The sequence below is a fragment of the Panthera tigris genome, chromosome C1, assembly GCF_018350195.1.
Source record: "Panthera tigris isolate Pti1 chromosome C1, P.tigris_Pti1_mat1.1, whole genome shotgun sequence".
Lineage (NCBI taxonomy): Eukaryota > Metazoa > Chordata > Mammalia > Carnivora > Felidae > Panthera > Panthera tigris.
In genome coordinates, this window is record NC_056667.1 from 16,560,709 (window position 1) to 16,583,262 (window position 22,554).

Here is a 22,554-nt window from a genome sequence, read left to right on the forward strand (position 1 = left end):
CAGAACCCTAACCCCCAAAGCACCTTCTGTGACATTTGCCTGTTTCTGGACTTGTTCTATCACCTGTGGCCTAGTTGGCTCTCAGGCTCCCAGGCTCCCAGCCTCTCCTGGCTCCTATCACAGCTATCCCTGTGCTTCTCAACTTCCCACTGGGTAATTACAATAACAAACACCCCCGTTGCCTTTACAGCTCACAAAGGGATGCTCACACATCAGTTCATTGGCTCACTGTAGCAAGGCGGGTATTACCATTCCATTTTACGGATGGGAAAACTGAGGCTTAAGAGGTAGTGTCGCTGCATAGGCCTCTCGGCTGGTGACAGGTAGAGCTGGGGCCTGAGTCAGGTCTGTCTTGCTCGGAGCCATGTGTAGGTGCGTAACCTATGCCTGGCCCAGCACCAGCGCTCTCCCTGCCTGAGCTGGCTTCCAACATCCCCTCGTTCTGGTGCGGATAATGAAGTCCCTTAGCGACAGTTTGTTGAACGTTTGCCACGTGAATGAGCGCTTCTTACTCCTCACGGCAGTTACTCATTTTGTTGAGCATCTAGTGTGGCCCAGGCACGGGGGTTTCGGCACAGGGAGTCCGTGCAGCCGGGGAGTTCACAGACTTTCTCATGCTTACAAAAGTCCTCTGAGTGAGGTCGTGTCTCCCCATCTTACAGATGCAGCAAACTGAGCCCCTTCCACCTAAGTCACAGAGTAGGGCTCTGATCCCAGGCTGGCTCCCTCCAGAGCCCTCAGCTGCTCCCTCTGTCCCTAGAGCCTTCTGCCAGACCCCACCGCCCTCCTCTCTGGGGTAACATCAGAGCAGTTAGGAACTGGCATAGCACAGGCCATAATAATCAGGCCAGCTGCTCAGCGGATACCTGCTCAAGGTCAGCCGCTGGCCCCCACTCTGGTGCAAGTAAGACCCTTGTCTGTCCAGCGTGCCGTGGGACACACTTGCTCGTGGGAGGGAGACTGGTCTTCCTGACTGGGGGATCGGGGGTCTCCGGTGCTGCTCCAGCCCCCTTGTTTGACAGGGGTGGGGAGTGTAGCCCAGAGAGGGAGTGTTTTGCCCAAGGTCCCACAGCGAGTCAAGGGCAGGACTCCTGGTAGAAGCTCCCAAGTCCCGGGGCGCCTGGGTGGCTCAGTCGGTTGAGTGTCTGACTTCAGCTCAGGTCATGATCTCAGTTTGTGAGTTCGAGCCCCGCATCAGGCTCTGTGCTGACAGCTCGGAGCCTGGAGCCTGCTTTGGATTCTGTGTCCCCCTCTCTCTCTGTCCTTCCTCCGTTCATAGCTCTGTTCTCTCTCAAAAATAAAAATAAAAAAAAATTAAAAAAAAGAAGCTCCCAAGTCCTGAGCAGCAGGACCGTCCCAGGGCTGGGAGAGGCCGAGGCCAGTCTCATTTCCTGGCAGCACTGGCACATTAATAAAAAACAACAAAGAAATGTCAAAGCAGGGTTAGGCAATGGCGGCACGTTTCGAATTTTACATCTAAATCACAATACAACATAATTATGCCAGTTGCGAGATAATTACAGGTTTTATAAAAAATATTAATTCCTAACGCACGGCAGGCAGTGAGGTTTGGGGACGGGATGCCGGTGGTAGGTGGCACGGGGAGAGACTTCGTTCACTCCTGTCGCGGGTTTCTGTGATGGTCTGTGTAACCTCCTTTGAAGAAGCAACGTGGGTCTGAAACTGAGCCCCCCCCCCCCATGCGAGGCCCTGCCAGCAGTCCCCATCCTCATCCCTCCTTGGGTGGGTACCCTGAGAGTGAGGAGGCTGGGGGGCCAAGCAGGAGCTGGGAACAGACTGGGGGTGCCCTTCTGGGCCGCTTGAGTTGTCCTCTCAAAGCTGCGGCTCCCCTCCACCGCCGATCCACCTGCGTGGGACTCCCTGAGGACCGTGGGCCCCTGGCTTCTCCATCGGACTATTGTCTCTGAGCAAACTGTTGAGGAGGAAGGCTGGGCCCTGGGGTCCCCGCCTGCCCAGCCTGAACCCTCCACCTTCCTTCTAGCAAAAGGAGGGGATCCAGAGCTGAGGCCTGCAGCAGGGGCCGGCCCACGGCAATGGCCTCCCTCCCGGCCTCCCTTCCCCCTGGTTTCACCCTCACCGCTCTCCTCAGAAGTGGCCGGGAAGCACTCAGTTTGACAGAGAAGACAGTGAAAGCCCATGGGAAAGGGACCAAGCCGGTCGCCCGGCTCTTTGAGGCCTCACCGAGACCCCTCAGGCCTCAGAGACCCACAGAAGAACGTCAGAGCCAGGCGGAGCTCGTCCAGTCTGCCAGTGGGGAAATGGAGGCCCAGAGAGGTGGTGTGACTGGACCAAGGGCACACAGCTAGGGGTGTGATTGCATCCCAGATCTCCCAACTCCTTGAGCAGAGCGGTCCCCTCATAACACAGTTCCAGACCCAGGCCCCACCCCCCCACAGCTGGCTGCAGCCCCCTCCCCGCCAGGAAGGGGAGAGACCTCTCAGAACATCACCCAGCAGAGCAGCAGCCCCGAGTCTGAAGTCCTGGTTGCCGTCCTTCCCGTCACCTGGACGCAGAATACAAACCACCCTCCGAGGCCCTAATCATTTTTCTATAAATATCAGAGCGTCTCGTTTCGGAGGGGGAGCGTGAGCGACGAGCTCTTTTGCCTTCCTGACTGTGTTTAAAATCTGATTTAGAATTAATTTCCTTTGGTCATCCACCGGCAGACGCCTTATTTGTCAAATCTCAGGCTCTTGGCGGGGGAGAGGGGAGAGGTGGTGGGGCCTCAGGCAGCTGCCGGCCTGACAGGCGGCCTGGGCAAGGTGCCCTCGGCAGGGGCAGCAGCCCCGCCTGGCTCCCGGCCGACACGCGGGCCACGCAGACTCCGGAAGCACCCTGGGTCGCCGGGCGGGGCCGGGCCCCTGCCCAGGGCCGCTCCATCTGTCTCGGCCATTAATTCCCGGCTCTGCCTCCAGGTCTCCGGGCTCCCCGAGGCCTGGTGATTAGTATTCTTATTAAAGATTATTTTATTTTCATTGCGCGGATTAATCTGGCTCTGACACGTTACAGCCATATGGGTATTAGCAGAGCGCGTGAGAACCGCCCATCGGTGAGCGGCAGAATGGCCAGGCCATCTCTAAGTCCCGGTCCTGGGTTTGCGTTCTGGCCCAGCGAGGAGCCTAGAGCAAGGCACTCCGCCGGTTTCCTCTCTGCCAAACAGATGTACTAATGGCAGCCACGTAGCATCGTGATAAGTGCCGGGCGCTGTCCTGACATGAATTCACATGCATTTGCTCATGCCATCCTCACAACAGCCCTGGGAGGTGGGGGACTATTATTATCCCCGTTTTACAGATGAAGAAACTGAGGCCCAGCAGGCTGCCTAGCGTCCCTTCGCCTAGAGCAGAAGAGGAGCCCAGGCAGCCTGCTTCCAAGTTTCCGCTCTTAACTGACAAGAACCAGATGGACTCTGAACGGCCAGGGGCTCAAGACCCGCAGGCTGTCGTGCTGTGCTTGCTTTATGCCATGAATCACCCCAGGGTGTCACCATACGTGTGCTGTGTGCCTCTCACTGCTCCGACGGCACATTGAGAGCAGGACCGACTCTTCGTATCTCGGCTCCATGGTAGAATCTCAATAAATGTGGGTGAAGGAATAAATGAGGGGAGGAATGAGCGAATGGTCCCCAAACTGCTAGCCGACATGGGTCACTGTCATTCAGCTCAACAACAGGCTGTTTGCCGATGAAGCGCAAAACCTTCCTCTGCCCCATTCCTGGGCCTGGAGGAAGGCTCCTAGGCTGTGCCCCAGGGCTTTGTCTCCCGGAGGGCTTCTAGGAGGAGGAGGTGAGATCACAGTGTGTCAGCTAGGAGCCCCAAAACCCGGAGCTCCCAGGGAGCCCTGAGCCCTCGTGGGTCTCTCCAGGGGGGAGGGAAGAAGTCTCAAAACTGAGGCACACGTTCCCCAACTCTCCAACCTGTGAGCCCCTTCTGGCTCCACCCCCTCTGAGTCTGGGAAGCGGTATCATTTCTCCCGATGCCGGGTCTTCTCTCAAGCCTGCAGCATTTTACAAATTAACTTGATTTTAGCTGTTATAATACACAGTGAACTTCCCGGTGGTCCCTGTTGCAAAGGAGGTCAGGTCCGTGGTACAGCTGAGGACCACCCGGCTAGGTGGCATTTGGTCCTCCTTGAACTCCCGGGATCCCTCCCTGCTGCAGAGCAGATCACGGCGGGATTAGCTCACTTTGAAAACGTGGCGCTGACCGCTTCTGCTCCGAGCCAGACTCTAGGAAGTTTGAGATGAATAGGGCAGCCCTGCCCTTGTTCACCAGGAGCTGCCCACAAGCAGCTTCCGGTTTAGGAGGAGGGCCAGACGTACCGATACACGAGTACAGCCATAGTGTTATCGGTGGCGATACTGAGCAGGGACTGCAGAAGTGGGGCAGGGAGGAGTTGTTTCTACGCACCTGCATATGTGTGTGTGTGCATACACGTGGAGGTGTGGAGAAAGGCTTCGTTCCAAGGGACAGGAAGATAAATCTTGAGAGTTTGACAGGTGGACAAAAAGGACAAGCCATCCCAGGAAGAAGGCATAGCACGTGCAAAGGCCCCGAGGCAGGAAACAACCTGCTGGGTGTGGGGAGTGGCCGGTCCTTTAGTTTGGCCTGTGGATGGCGAGTGAGAGGTGACACTGGAGGAGGCTGCGGGAGGGCTGTGCCTGCCACGCTTTATTGTTAGGCCGTGAGGGTGTGAACCGGCAGTGACCAAGTCAGGTGTCGTTTCAGGGAGTTCCATAACGTAGAATACCCCCGCTCCCTGTGTGGCTGACAACTTCTTACTGCTTAGACACGATTCAAATACCATTTCCTTCCCTGAGAAAGTAGCTCCTCGCACAATTTGCCCTTTGCCACCTCACCCGCTTTATTTCCTTCCTGGCAATGATCACGGCCTCGTTTACCACACTCCAAGGTGCTGGCTCTGTGAGGGCAGAATGAATGGCAGTCACACTGGCAGCTGGGACTGGGGACTGGGGAGGCAAGGCTGGAGGCTGGGTCATCCAGGTGAGAGATGAAGCAGGTGTGGCGGAGGCCGGGGAGAAGGTCATGTACAAGACTGGTCAGTCCCGGTCACGGTGACAGGCTCTGGGAGGGGCGGGAGCCTGCGAGTCCTGGACAGTCAGCATTGCTTGGGGACCTTGGAAAACAGATCCCCAGGCCCCACGCCTGGCTCTTCTAACTGGCTGGCCGTGGTGGGGCCTGGAATCTATATTTTTATAGGGGTCCTATCACCTGGGTCTCTTTTCCAGTCACATTCCCACCCGCCCCATTCCCTTCCAGCTTTCGTTCCTACCCAAGTCCCAACCCCAACCCTTGGATGCTGAGCCTCCTGACCCCCACACCCGAGGCAGTGTCTCACTCAGGGCCCGGTGTCCGGTGATGGACAGATTCAGGCTGGAGACAGGCCTGGGTGGGAAGGGCCGCAGCAGGAGACGTGACTCTGGTTTGACGAGGCTCTTTCCTGTGCCGACTTCGGGGCCGGGACTCAGGTATCGGGGTCCCAGCCTCAGTTCTGCCCCCGACTAGCTGTGCAACCCTGTGTAAGTCACAGGCCCTCTCTCTGCGCTTCGGTCCCTCCATCTGCAGATGAGGGTAGGACCTGGTGATGCTGAAGGGCTACACCCGTGTCCCTCGGGATATCCCACTGGAAGCCTTGGGTCAGAGGGAAAGCTGCCCCGAGGCCTGCCAGGGTGGCCCGGCTGGCTCACCTGAAGCCGCCTTGTCCTCCGCAGCCTGTGAGCTGGGCTTCTACAAGTCGGCCCCTGGGGACCAGCTCTGCGCCCGCTGCCCTCCCCACAGCCACTCTGCAGCCCCCGCTGCCCAGGCCTGCCACTGTGACCTCAGCTACTACCGTGCGGCCCTGGACCCACCATCTGCAGCCTGCACCCGTGAGTACCACCCCGAGCCCCAGCATCCTGGAGATCAAGACCGGGCCAGGACCGCATGCTCCCAGGACTCCAGGGACCCAGTCAGTGCTCTGTGGGTGAGGCAGGGACAGGTGGCTCTCTTGGGCCAGGGGCCAGTCTGGGGTAGGGGGGGTGACTCCGACTGACTCCTCTGTGGTGGCTTTGACCTCTCTGAGGTCCCTACTTCTTGTCACATGTCACCTGCCATCTCTACAGGGAAATCCTTCCTTCCTTCCTTCCTTCCCTCCCTCAGTCTTTCCTCTTTGCTTCGGGGAGTAGAAGAGAGCTGGACTCATGCCCCGCCCGGTACCAGGCGTTTTGGGTCATCTTCTGATCCGGCAGTGATACTGCTGCCCTGGGAGCTGGGGTGGGCGAGCCAGGGGGTTCCCGTGAAACAAGGGCCCGTCAGAGGAGCCCCCTAACCACTGCTGTCCTCGACGGACTGCCTGAGCTGCCTTAGTGGGTGTGGGGTGTGGGGTGAGTGTGTATAGGAACTATGTGTGGCCGCCTGCTTGGATGTGGCATGCGTGTGTCTGATTCTGGGTGTGCCCTGGGAGGCCGGCAGCGATCAGAACACTGTGTGTGTCTGTGTCGACAGCTGCTCCCGTAAGGGGCCCGCATAGTGTTTGTGTGCCTGGGCGCGAGCGTGAGAGTCTCGTGCCCACGTACATAAAGGACTCTGAGGGGTGCGTGTGCACATGTGGGTCCCTGTAGGGGATTCCCAGGTCCCCGCAGAACTTGGACGAATGTGCCTTGTGAGCCCAGCGTGTGCGCACGTGGCCCAGCAGGGGAGGCGCGTGTGCCCGGAGAGGGCGTGGTTGCGTGTGCTCATGCCCTGTGCACCTGAGGGGACTCCGAGGGGCTCTGACACCGCGCCTGCAGGGCTGTGTGCCTGGGCGTTCTGCGTGCTGCCGGCGGGGGCTCCTTCATCGCCTCCTCTCCTGGCCGGAAGGGACCTCTCACATCCCGGCTGGGAGGCGTGGCAGCCAGCTCAGCCTACCCCATTTGCCAGTGCTGGTCTCTTGAGGTGGAGTGAGGGGCACTTCTCACTGGTTTTGCCCCCCAGTCAGTCTCCAGTCTCCCCCTCCCCCCACCTCCACCACACCCGGCTCCCGGGCTCCCTGTACATGGCGTGCACACACACATACACACACACACACACACACACACACACTTTGTCCCTCCCTCCCTCCGTCCACTGTCCTGCCCAGACCCATGCATTTTCCCCACATGGGACCTGCCGATACAGAAAGGATGGCTGAGCGATGTGGTGCCTACCATGGGCTTTGCAGGCAAAGTGATCCCAGCTCTAGGTCACGGACACTTGTTCTCAGCTAGCCGGACTCCAGTTTTTCTCCAAATCCACAATTCAGTGCCCTCAGGTTCTAGAAATCTTACGACTGTAAAAGACTAAGCTTTTAGTATTCCGCACCCTTCAGATTCTACTATTCTCTATGATTTTGAGATTCTACTCTTCTATTTTCTTGAGATCTGAGAGTCTCCGCCTGAGATGCTGAGGCTTGAAATTCTGAGCCCCAGGGCCCACCCCCCTCAGCACCCCCAGTCCCTCCAGACTCGAATCCCCGCCCCCAGGAGCCTACCCCAGCCCCACCTTTCTCTCCAAAACCTCTGCGCTTCCCAGACTGGGGCTCTGGACACACACTGCTGCAGAGACCTCCCCTGGGCTTCCTGGAGCCTCCATTTTACGCCCAAGCGGTGCTCAGCGGTCTGTGTTTCACGTCCAGCGCAGGGTGAAGGAGTGAAATGCGGCAGGCAAATGACAGAGGCATTTCGCACCCGCCCCCAGGGTGGCTGCTGTGGGCCCCTCCCCCCCCCCCCCCCCCCCCCAGGGTTGTCAGTCTCTCCACCTGCTCTGCATGAAAACGCTGGGAAACGCAAACCTCGATCCCTGTAGGTCCTGTGGCAGGACAGGGCAGGGGGTTCCCACCACGGCCGCCTGCCGTTCTCTCCTCCCCAGGGCCGCCCTCGGCACCGGTGAACCTGATCTCCAGCGTGAATGGGACATCCGTGACCCTGGAGTGGGCCCCACCCCTGGACCCAGGCGGCCGCAACGACATCACCTACAACGCCGTGTGCCGCCGCTGCCCCTGGGCGTTGGGCCACTGCGAGACGTGTGGGAGTGGCACCCGCTTCGTGCCCCAGCAGACAAGCCTGGTGCGGGCCAGCCTGCTGGTGGCCAATCTGCTGGCTCACATGAACTACTCCTTCTGGATCGAGGCCGTCAACGGCGTGTCCGACCTGAGCCCCGAGCCCCGCCGGGCGGCTGTTGTCAACATCACCACGAACCAGGCAGGTAGGCGGAGATGCTCCGTGCCCCGGCTTCCCTGGCCCCTGGCCCTCGCAGGATCGGAGCACCGCCCCGTACGCGGTGGTGTTTCGGGCAAGTGCCTGCCCCTCCTGGCCCTGCCTTCCTCCCCAGGACTGGGAGTTGCAGGCTCTCCACACCCTTAGAAAAGTAGATCCTGCCCCGTAGGTGGGAGGAATCCGACAAGGTCAGAGACGGGCCTCCACGGCCATCGTAGGCCTGGGTTCCAGAGCTTTCTCTCTGCCTCTGTACGTGCCTCAGGTCCTATTTGGGGGCTTAAGTGAGAGAAATGAAAACTCCGAGCCCAGCACCTGGCCCAAGGTACCTGCTCAATAAATGTCATTAAAAAATAAAATCACTCTGATTATCATTTTCCAGAACACCTGCCACTGCTGCCCCTGGGAGGGATTTGGTTGCACTGGTTTGGACAACAGCCATTTATCTCTGTGTGTCTAGACAGTTGCCGGGCTGATTTTAGCCCCTGGAGCCCCTCCCTTTCCAAATTCTGGTGAGTCCTGCCTGTCAAGTGACAGCCCGGCCCAAGAGCCCACCACAGTAGCTTCTCCATTAACGGCCACCCCAGCACACATCTAAGCCCACCGTGGCCCCGACCCCGTCTCCCCCCAACACCACGCAGGCCTGGTCCAGCAGTCACTATTCTCACCATGTCACCGAGGAGGAGTCTGAGGCTCTGTGTCACCCCCACAGGAAGTGGCAGAGGCAGGATTCAAACCCAGGTCTGCCTCGCACCCAAGTGAAACGGGAGATCCAACGGTGAGCCCAGGGCACCCCCTCCCTGATGCCAGGCTTTGTCCATTCAAGAGACCCTCTTCCAACCGGCATTTGTGGGGCACGCACCGAATGCCCAGCTCTGTGCTCGGGGCTGGCGACACAGTGGGGAATAGGCCTGTGTGCCTGGTGCGTGGGGCCCTGCCCTCGGCCACTGGTCTCCAGGGACACTGGGGCAGGTGGCTGGCCGGCCGGGGTGCAGGTGGGGTAGAACCCAGGGGCATTCCCGACACCATCAGTACGCTCCATCGTTAAAAGAGAAACCCTCCCTTGAAGCCACGCTCCCTTCCAGCCCCCAGACCATTTCTGTTCCCAGGAAACCTTCCTGAAAGAGCTGTCTGCGTCCTCTCTCGGTGAGCCTCTTTGGGCGGCTCCAATCAGGCATCTTTCCCCACCTGGCCCCTGAAGTCCAGTGCCCCCACCGGGCCACACGCCGCAGGGACTTCTCTCCCTGTTCTTTTCTCATTGGTGGAACACTTGCGTCTTGCCCCCAAGCCCTGCACATCCCCCATCTTCTGTTCACCTGTCTGGCCTGCCCTTGTCCATCCTGCCAGCCCCTCTTCCCCAAACAACCTCAAAAGGCTGGAAGGACCCTGGGCTTGTCCCAGACCCTCCTCCCTCCCCTGTTCAGCCAGGTCCATCTTTTCCGAGTGATCTTATCGGGGCCCGTGGCTTGGAATCCGCTCTCAGGCTGACATCCCCCAAATGTACCAGCCTGGACCTCTCCCCTGAGGCCTAGCTGCCCACTCCCGCCCCCCACTTGGATGTGTTTTAGCCACACAGCACCCCCAGACCTGCACCTCCCAGAGGCCCCCCGTCTCAGGACACGGCACCACTGTTCAGGGGGATGCTGGAGCCCCACACCCCGTTGTCAGCCTGACTCTCCTTCCCTCCCTCCCTCCTCCACCACCCGCCGGCCCCACTGGGCCTCACTTCAGGTGACCGCCGCCCCCTCAGAGTCCTTCCAGTGCATCTGCCTTACTCAGCTCAGGCCGTCGTAACAAAGTACCGTAGGTTGGGGGCTTAAACCCTGGAGGTTTTTGCTCACGGTTCTTGAGGCTGGAAGTCCAAGATCAAGATGCTGGCCAGTTTGGTTTCTAGTGAGAACCCTCTTCCCGGCTTGTGGACAGCTGCCTTCTTGCTGTGTCCTCCAAGGCAGAGAAAGAGAGAAGTGTCTGGTGTCTTTTCTTATAAAGGCACTGATCCCATCATGAGAGTCTCACCTGCGTGACCCCCTCTGTACCTAATTATCTCCCTAAGACCCTACGTACAAAGACTACCAGGTTGGGGGTTAAGGCTGCAATATATGAATTTGGGAGGGGGACACAATTCAGTCCACAGCACTGTCCACACCCCCGGCGTGTGCTGTGTGGGCAACCACAGGGGCCCCCTTCCCCTCGCCCCGTGACGCCTTCTCACACTGCGTCCTGAATGAGCTTTCCAAATGTAAGCGAGGCCCGGTCATACACGAACCCTTTACCAGCTTCAGCCTGAGCTCAGATCCCATTCAGATCCTCCCAGGGCCGAGGGACACCCATGCCACCCACCCTACCCACCTCTCCAGCCTCACCTGCCCACTTTTACCCAGCTCCCTCTCTTGCAGCCACCCTGGCTTCCCCCTGCCCTGCCCTGCCCTGGGCCTTGGCTTTACCTCTCTTTCTGAGCGACAGGCCCCTCCCTGTGATGTCCAGTGGCTGGCTCCTTCAGTCCTCAGTTCCACTGTCACCCCTGCCTTGGGGAGGCCCACTCTGACCACCCCCAGCTAAAATGGCCTGACTCCACCTGGCCCCTGCACACAACGTTCCCTCCATCACACGCAGTGCCTTCTTCTGTCCCTCATGGCACTTCACCAACCTGTGACTGCATGTCGGTTTACCTTCTTGCTTTCTGCCTCTGTCATAGATCGTAAGCTCCTCGAGGGCTGCCGTGGTCACTACAGGAACCCCAGGTCCTAGCTGACCACAAGGCATGTGGGGAAGGCATTCAGGAAATCCCGAGGGGGCCAGGGCAGACAACAGCCCTGAGCAAATGGGTGAGGTCTAGCCTCACAGAATGCTGGCCCCTCCCCGTCTCTCCTCCCTCTCCCCCTCCCTCCTCCCTCTATCCTCTCCCCTTCCCCCCCTCCCTCCCACTCTGTCTTCTCGGCAGCCACCTCCTCCTGGAGCCCTCAGGTGACCCCACCCTGTTTTCCTTCCACCTCTGCGCTCTGTCCCCCTGTGTCTGCTCCACTCACACGGGACCTCTGGCCTTGGAAGTTCTTTGGTTTTTAAGAGGCGCCCACATACTGCTGGCACCACGATGGTCTTATCTGATCTTCACCTCCTCCTGGCTGGTGCTGCTTCTAGCTTCTCTTTCTGGTTGGGGAAAGTGCCCCCCCCCCCCGATGGTATCGGTCCCAGCCAGCAAGAGAAGGCCGGGTTGTGAACCCAGGCCTGATTCCCAGGCTGGTGGGGGGCCCCCTGTGCCACGCTCTCCCAACTTCACTCTGGACTTCTTAATTTGTCACGTCAAAGCCACCCAGCAATATTTATTGGCCACCTGCTGTGCGTAGTCCCTGCCTTCAGGGAGCTCCGGGGAGACAGGATGCCCTGATAGGGAGCAAGAACTGGGCGTGGGGGGCAGCCGGGGGCAGCCGGGGGACCCTGGGGGTGTGGGGCCGAGAGTCAGCTTGGCTGCCGTGGGGTCTGTATCTGGTACTTCCCAGCAGACTCACATCAGGGGTAACTGCGCCGAACGCAGGAGGGAGGGAGGGACTGAAAGGCTCAGTCAGTGAGTAACGGGGGTGCACTGGGGACCTAGTGTGACATGGGAATGCTTGAGCTCAGATGGGCTCAGCTCAGGTCCTTCCCCTGAGTGTCAGAACTGCTGTAGTCACACTCTCCAAGTCCAGGCGGTGAGGACGCTGGTTCCTTCCGTCCTGCCCCTCCCTTCCTTCTCCTTTTCTTCTTCCTCCTCAGGATCTCCCCCTGAGATCCTGCTCCACTCCAGGCCTTGGGCTCGGGGTGGGAGGCATCGGGTGGTGGGGCCCCACGTGGATGAGGGTGTCTGCTGGATGAGGCTGGCGGGGCTCCAGCACGCTGCCAGTGGATGGGCCTGGCCAGCGGGGAGGTGGAGGCAGTGAAAGCTGGACTAGTCAGGCCTCCTCTGGGTCAGGCCAACCCCAGCTTCCTAGACCCCTGGACCGAAACCAGGCTGTGCCCCCCGGGTGACCGACCAGAGCGGCAGCCGGTGATTTGCTAGGAGGATTGGAGGATGCCGGGCGGCCTAGGGCCGGGGCAGGACTGTCGGCAAGGTGAACATGGCCCAAACCAGGGTCCCTGGGACAGAGGCCGGGCTCCATTATCACCCACCCTCCCATCTGACCGAGGCTGGCCTCCCGCCCCCAGCCCCGTCCCAGGTGGTGGTGATCCGCCAGGAGCGGGCGGGCCAGACCAGCGTCTCCCTGCTGTGGCAGGAGCCAGAGCAACCCAATGGCATCATCCTGGAGTATGAGATCAAGTACTACGAGAAGGTACCAGCAGGGAAGGGAGGAGGGGGGAGGGGAAGCAGGCGGGAGGACCCTTGGCCGACCACCCCTCTCTTGGGCAGGACAAGGAGATGCAGAGCTACTCCACCCTCAAGGCCGTCACCACCAGGGCCACCGTGTCGGGCCTCAAGCCGGGCACCCGCTACATGTTCCAGGTCCGAGCCCGCACCTCTGCAGGCTGCGGCCGCTTCAGCCAGGCCATGGAGGTGGAGACCGGGAAACCCCGTGAGTGCAGGGGAGGACGAGGGAGCTGGGCCAGGCCAGGGGCCGTGGGGGGTGAGAGGAAGGGGATGTGCTGAGCGGGTGCCTGTGCTGGGTTGGCATTTTCACAGGTGAAAGCCTGAGGCTCAGAGAAGGGAGGTTACTTGCCCGAAGGGACAGAGCTGATCACGGCCCACCTGCCACTGGCTTTTCCTGAGTATCGGTGTGACGTGCAGGCGCCATGGCGCCCTTTGCCAGCACGGTCACCTTATAACCGTCCCAGAGGCCCTCTAGTGCGTTGCCGTTATCCACATCCCCGTTTCACAGATGAGGAAAATGAGGATCAAAGCAGTAAAATGAATCGTCCGAGGTCACCCAGCAAGGCAGGATTAAAGCCTGGTCGGTCTGGGGACGAGTTCTGTGCCCCTTCCGCAGTATCCTCCTGCCCCCAGCCTCCAGAACAGTGGTGCCCACAGCGTAGTCTGGGATCAGCAGCAGCATCACCCGGAAGGTACTGGAAATGCTGGTTCTCAGGCCCCACCCCAGACCTTCTGAATCAGAAACCCTGGGGTAAAGGCCCAGCCATGCAGCGTTTAGTAAGCCCTCAGGGTGATTCTGAGGCACCTTCAGGCTTGGAAACGCCCTGCCCCTGTCTCCAGCTGCTTGGGGTCCTTTCTCAGCTCTACACTCGGGTACCCTCCGCAGGGTGGTACTGGGATAGAAAGGTTCAAGGCTGAGTTCATGACCCCCTTCCACTGGCACTGCCTTGGCACTCCTGTGCCGGATAGGAATCCTGCCTGGCTCGGTCCCATTTACTGTGTGACCCTGAGTAAGTTCCCTGAGTTCTCTGAGCCACACCTTTCTTGTCTAAACACAAGATGACCCTGGGATTGCCCTGTAATTGGGAGCGAAACCCGCACCTCTCAGCACATTCGGCTTTGTTAACTGTTTGACTATCAGGCAGGACAGGCCCGTTACAGCTGAGGAAACTGAGGCTCAGACAAGTCTAGTGATTCTCTGCGGCTCACAGAGCCCCAGGAAGTGGTGGCACCGGGGCAGGAAGCCAGGAAGCATGGGTGAGCAGGGTCTTGAAAGGGAAGCTTAGCGGAGGGTGGGGGCAGAGGGGGAGGTGGCCTGTGACCGGACTCTGGGCTGACTCACAGCTGAGGACGCTGCCCACCGAGCCCGGAAGAGCCACCAGACCCCCGGGCCTGAGAGGCTGGTGCCCCACCCCGCTTTCCTCCTCTGCAGGGCCCCGCTATGACACCAGGACCATTGTCTGGATCTGCCTGACGCTCATCACGGGTCTGGTGGTGCTTCTGCTCCTGCTTATCTGCAAAAAGAGGTGTGTGGTCCCTGCCCCCAACCACCCCAAGCCCCTCCTCTGGAGCCCTGTGTCTCCAGCCTGTGCCGAGCCCCACCAAGCCAGCGTTCCCCTTGCGCCTGCGGGCAGGTTCCTCATATAAACCTGCTCTTCTTTCCTCCTTCACTTTGTCTTGCCCGCTACCCGCCCCCCTCCCCCGCATGCCCCGCACATCCCCCATTTTCTGTCCGCCTCTCTGGCCTGCCCTTCTTCCTCTCTGCTAGCCCCTCGTCTCTGAACAACCTCGAAAGGCTAGAGGACCCCGGGCTTGTCCCGGACCCTCCTCTGTTCCCTGTTCACCCAGGTCCGTCTTTCCCGAGGGACCTTATCAGGGCCCCTGGCTTGGAATTGCGCTCCCATGCAGTCCATGGGGTGGACATCACTTCGGGTGACCACCTTGTTTAAGCCTGTGATGTGGAGATCCTGGTCTTGTGTTGCAGGGGAGCTAGTTGGGGACCAGAGACGTTAGGCCTCTTCCACCAAGTAGATGTCAGAGCTGGGACGGGACCCCAGGTCTGCCAAAACCGAAGCCGTCGTTCTCTCTCTGACTCCATCGCAGAGGGAGGTAGCGATGAGACGCTTGTGTACTTCCTGTCACAGGCAGTGAGAATTGGAAGCATTGTCCTATTTCCTGGAGACACAGGCCCAGGGGAGGGAGGGGGCTTGCCAAGGTCACACAGTGTGGTAGACACCCGAGGCCTCGCCTCCCGGCCACCCCACCGAGGGTGGTTTCGTGTAAAACGGGGCTGATGATGCATAGACTGCTGTGCGGGCCGAGTGCGCTTGACTTTGCAAATTGTAACTGTCAAAGATGTCACGGTCCAGCCGGGTTGAGAGCCGGAGGGCAGGGACTCCCCTCTGCAGGGGCTGACCCCGAAGGGGAAGGAGCTGGAAGGGAGGAGTTCTGGCCCTGCACGGGGTCAGGGCTGAGGCTAGGGCCGTCCTCCACAGGCACTGTGGCTACAGCAAGGCCTTCCAGGACTCTGACGAGAAGATGCAGTATCAGAACGGGCAGGGTGAGTGCGGGGGACCCAGGGACGTGGGGTCACAGTGGGAACCAGCACCGGCCCGGGGAGGGCACGGGTGGGGGGAGCGAGGGCCCACAGGGAAGAGCAGAGCCCCGGGGGAAGACAGCGAGGTCATAGAGACCTGAGGCCTCAGGTGCTGCTTCCCTTTATTGGGTTTGCAGACCCCGCTGAGAAGGCTAGAAACCCTCCGCCCAGGGAAATGCACAAGTTTGTGCGCTCACGCACAATTCTGCACACTGGTGGGGGGCAGGGGGGCATCATATGCTCTTGGATAAGAACCTGTGCTACCGAGAGCTTTCTCAGGACCCTGCAGAGGCCCCAGAAAACAAGGATAATTAGGAGAAAGCCTACCTCCGTACCGCACTTCTGTGCCCACGGTAGACATTAGTATTATGGTACTGATTCTCACTGAGCTGAACGCAACATCAGAATCCTCCTTAACACAGTCTTCTAGAGAACTGCTGTGAATCAAAATTGGCCTTTGTGATGAAAACATTTTTGCTACGTTTCTACCCCAGAACGACTTAGAAAGACCTTAAAGACTCTAGCAGTGACCCCAGAAAACCTAACAGCAGATATACTCAGAACTCACTGGAAACCCCAGTGTCCTCTAGAGACCCCATAGCTCCTCCACAGAGACCCTGTTGTCGCTCGGTAAGCACATATTAGGCACCTACTGTTTGCCGCCACATCCTGAGATACCCAGGGATGCTCCTTACCCTCCAGCCCCCATCCCAGACCTCTCCCAGGCCCATAGAAAGAACGCTGCAAAAGAAAGTCTCCTGCACCCTCCTGATGGCCCTTCTTTCCTGGTCCCTCAGCACCCCCACCTGTCTTCCTGCCCCTGCACCACCCCCCAGGGAAGATCCCAGAGCCCCAGTTCTATGCAGAACCCCATAACTATGAGGAGCCAGGCCGGGCGGGCCGCGGTTTCACCAGAGAGATTGAAGCCTCCAGGATCCACATCGAGAAAATTATCGGCTCTGGTGAGCCTCGGGGGTTGTGAAGGTGGGGACAGCACAGGGGGGTGCCCGGGGGAGGGGCACCCAGGGCAGAGGGAGAGGGGAACCAAGGAGCCCGTACGGCAGACATGTGGGGCAGGGGGCGTGCCAGGGACCAGGTGTGGAGAGGAGGGTCCCGTAGCCCTCCCCTGCCTGCCCTGCTCGGGATCCACAGGAGAGTCGGGAGAAGTCTGCTACGGGCGGCTGCGGGTGCCAGGGCAGCAGGACGTGCCCGTGGCCATCAAGGCCCTCAAAGCCGGCTACACAGAGAGACAGCGGCGGGACTTTCTGAGCGAGGCATCCATCATGGGTCAGTTTGACCACCCCAATATCATCCGCCTTGAAGGTGTCGTCACCCGTGGTAGGTGCCAGGCGAGGCCAGCCTCACCCTGAAGGGCCCCTCCTGCCCAGGACCAGGAGTCTGGGTCCATCCCTGGACTGCCGTGCTCTGCCCCTGCCCTGCCCCGTCCCCCTGGTTCAGGTCCCTGGATGACTTGGTTGGGAGGGGGCCCAGAGTCCGGGACCCCAGGGGGAACCCTAGGCTTTCTGAAGCTGTCAAGTGCTGGCCCACCTCCTGGCAGTTCTCAGAGGGGGCATGTTCCTGGGGTCTCCGATCAGCAGGTCTGATCCCCCCACCAAGAGCCCCCCCCGCCTCTGTCCCTCCCCAGGCCGCCTGGCAATGATCGTGACTGAGTACATGGAGAACGGCTCCCTGGACGCCTTCCTGAGGGTGCGTGCCCCACCCGTCCTTCCACATGGGCCGGGGGGAGGGAAGTTCAGGCTGGGTGTTGGGAGAGCATGTGAGGCCTCCAAACACCCTTAGGAACTTGGACCCAGTGGACCTGGGGAAGGGGAGTGAGGCATGGGGAGGGGTCTTAAGGGGCAGCCAATCAAATTACCTTTCAGGGCCCCATCACATGAAGGTCCCTCTGCCGCACGGGTCCTCTGCCCTGCACACAGGCTCAGAGGGGTGCCTCTGCGGGGACCCAGGGCTCCAGCCAGCTGGAAGGCATAGTGGGTGTGGTAGAAATCGCTAGACTCCCAGCCCCCACCCTACCATTTATTTGCTGAGCGTTCAGGCGCAGGGCTTAACCTCTCTGGGCCTCTATTTCTCCTTCTGCAAAAGGGGTGGGAAGTCCTCAGAGCCCCACCTATACTTCGCAAACTGCCCAGAGCCTTCCTGAAGCCCAGCCATGTCCCCCTACAGACTCACGACGGGCAGTTCACCATCATGCAGCTGGTGGGCATGCTCAGAGGTGTGGGTGCCGGCATGCGCTACCTCTCAGACCTGGGCTACATCCACCGAGACCTGGCCGCCCGCAACGTGCTGGTCGACAGCAACCTGGTCTGCAAGGTGTCCGACTTCGGGCTCTCCCGGGTGCTGGAGGACGACCCCGACGCGGCCTACACCACCACGGTGCGCAGTCCACACCCCTTCCCAGGAGGCCCGGGGAGGGGCAAGGTGGCAGGGGGTGGGGGTGGGGGCTCCTCACACGTAGTCAAGTGAAGTTGTCAGGGTTGCCTTCAATCTGGGGCACGTCCTACCTCTTCTCTGCAGCTGTTTCTCCCTCCGGGAAATGCGAGCCCCCATTCCCACCCTTTCTGTACCCCTGGGTGGCCTGGGCAGACACCAGGGCTGGTCTCCCCCTCGTCACTCACTCTCTGGGAGATTTGGGGAGGGGTGGCGTCTCCCTGAATCACAAATCCACTCCAGAGCTGTCTGTAAGGATTGGCTAGAAACTAGCATTTTCAGAACGTGTTCCATAGAGCTGTGGGTTTCTCTAGAGGTGCCCTGGGGGCCGCCTTCAAGGCAGGAGGCTGAGTGGGCAGGGACCCAGGCCCCCCACCCTGCCTCAGGGAGAACCTTCCCTTAGGTCTCACCCACTGAGCGTCCTAATGAAGTTTCGCTTAGAGAAAGGATTTTGTGGCAAAAACAAACAAAACAAAAAAACAAAAACAAAAAACACACCAAAACCCCAAACCCAAAAAACCCAACCCAAGAAGAAGGAAAGACAGGAAGAGCAGTTAGGGTGATGAGCAAGCCACATTCCGTGGGCTTGGTCTCTTGCTTAGGCATCAGCCTGGTGACTGATACTTACTGAGCACCTACTATGTTCCAGGCCCGCCACACACTTACTTCGCTCAGTCTTCACAACAGCTGTGTGTGCAGGTCTCCCGGACCAGAACAGGTGCTCTAGGAAGGTGGAGGCCGTGTCTCCCCTCCTGGACTGCCAGTTTCCCAGCCTGGACCCAGTGCTTAGCTCCCCACTGCGGGTTGGGGAGAGGCCCTCAGCACTCCTGTGTGCCTTGCAGGGAGGCAAGATCCCGATCCGCTGGACGGCACCCGAAGCCATCGCTTTCCGGACCTTCTCCTCCGCCAGCGATGTGTGGAGTTTCGGTGTGGTCATGTGGGAGGTGCTGGCCTATGGGGAGAGGCCCTACTGGAACATGACAAACCGTGACGTGAGTGCGGGACCCTGGCTGGGCAGGGGCCGTCGGGGGCCTTGGAGGGAGGGACGGCCTCCAGCCCAGCACTGTGCTTGCCCCCACCCCAGGTCATCAGCTCCGTGGAGGAGGGGTACCGCCTGCCTGCGCCCATGGGCTGCCCGCGCGCCCTGCACCAGCTCATGCTCGATTGCTGGCACAAGGACAGGGCCCAGCGGCCTCGCTTTTCCCAGATTGTCAGTGTTCTCGATGCCCTCATCCGGAGCCCTGAGAGTCTCAGGGCCACGGCCACTGTCAACAGGTGCCTGGTGCCCACCCCAGCTCTGCCCAAGCCCAGCTGCCCTCGCAGTATTTCCTGAGATAAGGCTCAGACTTAGTGTAAGCCCTGACATCTGGACCTCACCCAACCTGGGCCTCAAACCCCTGTGCTGCTTAGGCTCCTGACCCAAGTCTGGACCCCTGATCCCTGCCTTACCTGGGTCCCTGACGGCTATTCTGCCTGGGCCCTTGACCCCTGTCCTGCCTGGGCCCCTGACTGCTGTCCTGCCTGGACCCTTGACCTCTGAGCTTCCTGGGCCTCTGACCCCTGCCCTGTCTGGGCCTTCCTCAGCCCTCTCCTTGCAGCCTGGGGGCGAGCTTCTCAGACCCTTTGCCTACTGCTGAGCCTGGATGGAGGCCGAGGGCGGCTAGTGCGAGGGTCCCTGAGGGAGGGAGAGGCCCTGGCAGGCCACTTACCAAGGACCCCTGTGCCTCAGGTGCCCGCCCCCTGCCTTTGCCCAGAGCTGCTTTGACCTCCGTGGGGGCGGGGGCGGCGGCGGGGGCCTCACCGTCGGGGACTGGCTGGACTCCATCCGCATGGGCCGCTACCGGGACCACTTTGCAGCCGGCGGTTACTCCTCCCTGGGCATGGTGCTGCGTATGAACGCTCAGTGAGTGGAGGGGCCGGGTGATGGTGCCCGTGGGGGCGGGGACAGGGGGAGAGGGCAGGAGACCAGAGGCAGGCTGGCAGCTCCAGGGAAGGGGGACCTGGCCTCCCAGGCCAACCCAGTCAGCACCGCCCTTCCTTCACAGGGACGTGCGTGCCCTGGGCATCACCCTCATGGGCCACCAGAAGAAGATCCTGGGCAGCATCCAGACCATGAGGGCCCAGCTGACCAGCACCCAGGGGCCCCGTCGGCACCTCTGACTTGAGGCTGGTGGGGCCCGGGCAGCAACTAAAAGTGGCCCCGAGTCGCGTCGGCCACCAGAGGACTTGCGCCGGGTCATGTCGGCCATCAGAGGACTTGCAGGGTTGGCCGGAGGTCGGGCAGCTCCCAGCCTCTGGTCCCTCCTCTCAGGTGCCAGGGAGGCCAAGAGCTCCGCCACAGGACCTGGTGTTAGCCGGAGTCAGTCTGCCTGGGAAGCGGCATTTGGTGCCCAGCGTGCCTGGGACATCTGTCCCCGGCTGAGGCCTCAGTGACACTGAGCCTAACAGAGACATCACTCGCTTGCCTCTGAGAGAGAGAGAGAGTGTGTGTGTGTGTGTGTGCGCGTGTGATCACATGCTGTAGGGGTTGTTTTCATGAGGTCCTGGGAGCCCTTGTGAACATTTGTGATCATGTGTGTGTGTTCACCCATCGGATCCAAGCACGGACGTGTGCCTGTGGTGTGCGTGCTTATCCAATTTGGTGGGGGGCATATGTGCGTGACCATGGATGGCACGTCATGAATGAGGACATGTGTCACGGGCCTGTGACCCGTGTGACACTGCCCACTGAGCATGGACCCAGGCCCCAGCACCCACAGGGATGAGGGAGAGGCCCATGCCCACCTCCCCCTACACCTGGAGGCAGGGAGTAGGGACCGCTTTGGAACTGCACCAGCACGAGGCCCACCCTTGTCTCCGCCCGGGTGAGCCCCCTCCCGGCTGTATCTCAGGTCTGCGCCCTCCCTCTAGCTGGTGAGGGGCCGCCTGCAGCCTCCACCTGGCTCCCACCGCTGCTTCGACAGGAAAACAGGGTTCCCGGCCAGCCCCTCTGGCCACCTACCGTGTAGGCATCACTGCAGAGTATGCCAGGTGCCCTCGGCTGGGCTTGGCTGCCTGGTCAGGGACCAGGGGACATGAACTTCCCTCTGGGCTCTGATGCCCCTCCCTGGCCCAGGGCTCCTCACTTGGAAGACCCTCTGCCAACCTCTCACTGCCCGTCCCTGGCCTGTGTCCCCATCCTAGGATCAGGGGCCATAAGATCCCAGCTTTTCAGCCCCCTGTCCACCCCTCTCGTACCACCTGGGGAGACCAAGGCCTAGAGGGGGGTTGTGCCTTGTCCAAGGTCACACAGCAACCAAGTTTCAGAGCTGAGGCCACCTGCCTGCCAGCCCAGCGCTCTACCCCCCCACCCCCCCATCCCACACTGCCAGCCGTGGGTAAGAGGGGGCTTCAGGAGCTCCCCCATCCCCAAACTGACCCTCCCCTTTACGGCCCACCAGGGTATGTAAATATCTTTTTTCTACCATGTCAGAATATTTTTTCCTCACTCCTGACAATGCAAAAATGGTCTTCAAAGCACATAAAAAGCACCCAGGGTGAGAAAGCACCATACCAGGGGAAGCTTGGCGGGCAGGGCCCAAGGAACCCCACCAGGCAGGATGCCTTGGGCCCCCTGCCGGCCCCAGAGGGAGGGGCAAACCCAGCTCCCCACCCCCAGCCCAGCCCTCCCCCTAGCCAGCACAGCTGTTCCGCAGAGACACCAGCACTGAGTCCCCCCTCCCTCCTGCAATAATTTGGGGAGTCTCAGCCCCGCCTAGGTGCCGCGGCCAGCTCTCTGCACCTCTATATATTATATTACTATATAGCCGAGCTGTTCTTTCTTCCTATGGAAGTCGGAAACATGGTCAGAACACGATCTGGGGAGGACCCTGTCTTCCTCCCACCCCCAGCCCACTCTCACCCAGGTCCTGGGCTCTGATCCTCACCGTCGAGGGGGACATAGTGAGCCTGGCACTTGAAAAGTGTGGCCCCTGCCCCGAGCGTGAGGTAGCCTTGGGGTCCCAGGATCTGCTTCTCTGTGGTCTTCATCCTGAGTCTTGAACGTACCCACAATGAGAATAAATTCTGCCTCATCTTTGCCTGTGTCCCCCATCTTTTTCCGTCCTTTCAACCTTGACGTCACCTGGTGAAGAGCAGCCTACGCTATGCACCTAGTGTATGCAGTCCATACATTTTTTTCTGTTCTGGTCTTACCTATTTTGGGAGGTAGGATTCATGCACCCATTTTAGATATAGGGAGACTGAACCTTACAGAAGTCAACTCGCCTATAAATTCAAGTTTGTGGGGAGCTGAGTCGGAACCCTGGCTTGTCCAACTCCAAAGCCCATGCTCTGCTAGGAAGCACCCCTACAGGCCCCAAATTCTCCCTCCCAAGATGTGCGGATGGTGCTTAACACTGGGGCACAATCCCTTGCAGGCAGGCATTGCCCTTGCCTCAAGCTCTTTTGTGCAAGAAAGACATTCTCCGGAGGAGGAACACATAAGGCAGGAACATTTCATGGGAACGACTTCTTTGGGACCAAGGGGTCCCTTGAGAGACGTGGGTGCCACAGGGCAGGGAAGGGACAATAGGATGAAAACATCTGCTTTAGTTACATCAGGGGCTGAGGACCCACCTCTGATCCAGGAAAGAAGGGACAGCAGCAGAGCCAGGACAGTGGCGTCCAAGGCAGAGCAGAGCCCAACTATGTCCATTTGGGGAAGATGCCCCTGGGGGTCCTATTGATGAGCAAGCCCTCAAGCTGAAGGAAGATCTTCATTCCTGCACCTCCCTCGAATTAGAAACGTAGGACCGGGGAGAAAACAGGTTTGCTGTGTTTCCTATGTTATCTCACTAATAATCACAGCAGCCCTATGAGATTGGTAGTATTGTCTCCATCTTACAGATGGGCACAGCATGCTCAGAGAGACCAGTGTCCCAA

At 59.9% G+C, this 22,554-nt stretch overlaps 1 protein-coding gene across 1 annotated transcript in view; it reads left to right on the forward strand.

Moving 5' to 3' along the window:
* EPHA8 (EPH receptor A8) overlaps positions 1–21,701 on the forward strand; it is a 30,359-nt gene extending 8,658 nt beyond the window's left edge. The window contains exons 3-16 of the mRNA XM_042997041.1: positions 5,753–5,908; positions 7,905–8,240; positions 12,428–12,552; positions 12,630–12,792; positions 14,020–14,113; positions 15,083–15,147; positions 15,981–16,145; positions 16,336–16,521; positions 16,829–16,890; positions 17,368–17,577; positions 18,474–18,623; positions 18,716–18,906; positions 19,361–19,534; positions 19,677–21,701. Of these exons, the coding sequence (XP_042852975.1) occupies positions 5,753–5,908; positions 7,905–8,240; positions 12,428–12,552; positions 12,630–12,792; positions 14,020–14,113; positions 15,083–15,147; positions 15,981–16,145; positions 16,336–16,521; positions 16,829–16,890; positions 17,368–17,577; positions 18,474–18,623; positions 18,716–18,906; positions 19,361–19,534; positions 19,677–19,791 (2,192 nt within the window). The 3' untranslated portion in view covers positions 19,792–21,701. The remainder of the gene's footprint in view (positions 1–5,752; positions 5,909–7,904; positions 8,241–12,427; positions 12,553–12,629; positions 12,793–14,019; positions 14,114–15,082; positions 15,148–15,980; positions 16,146–16,335; positions 16,522–16,828; positions 16,891–17,367; positions 17,578–18,473; positions 18,624–18,715; positions 18,907–19,360; positions 19,535–19,676) is intronic.
* Positions 21,702–22,554: the final 853 nt, after the last annotated feature.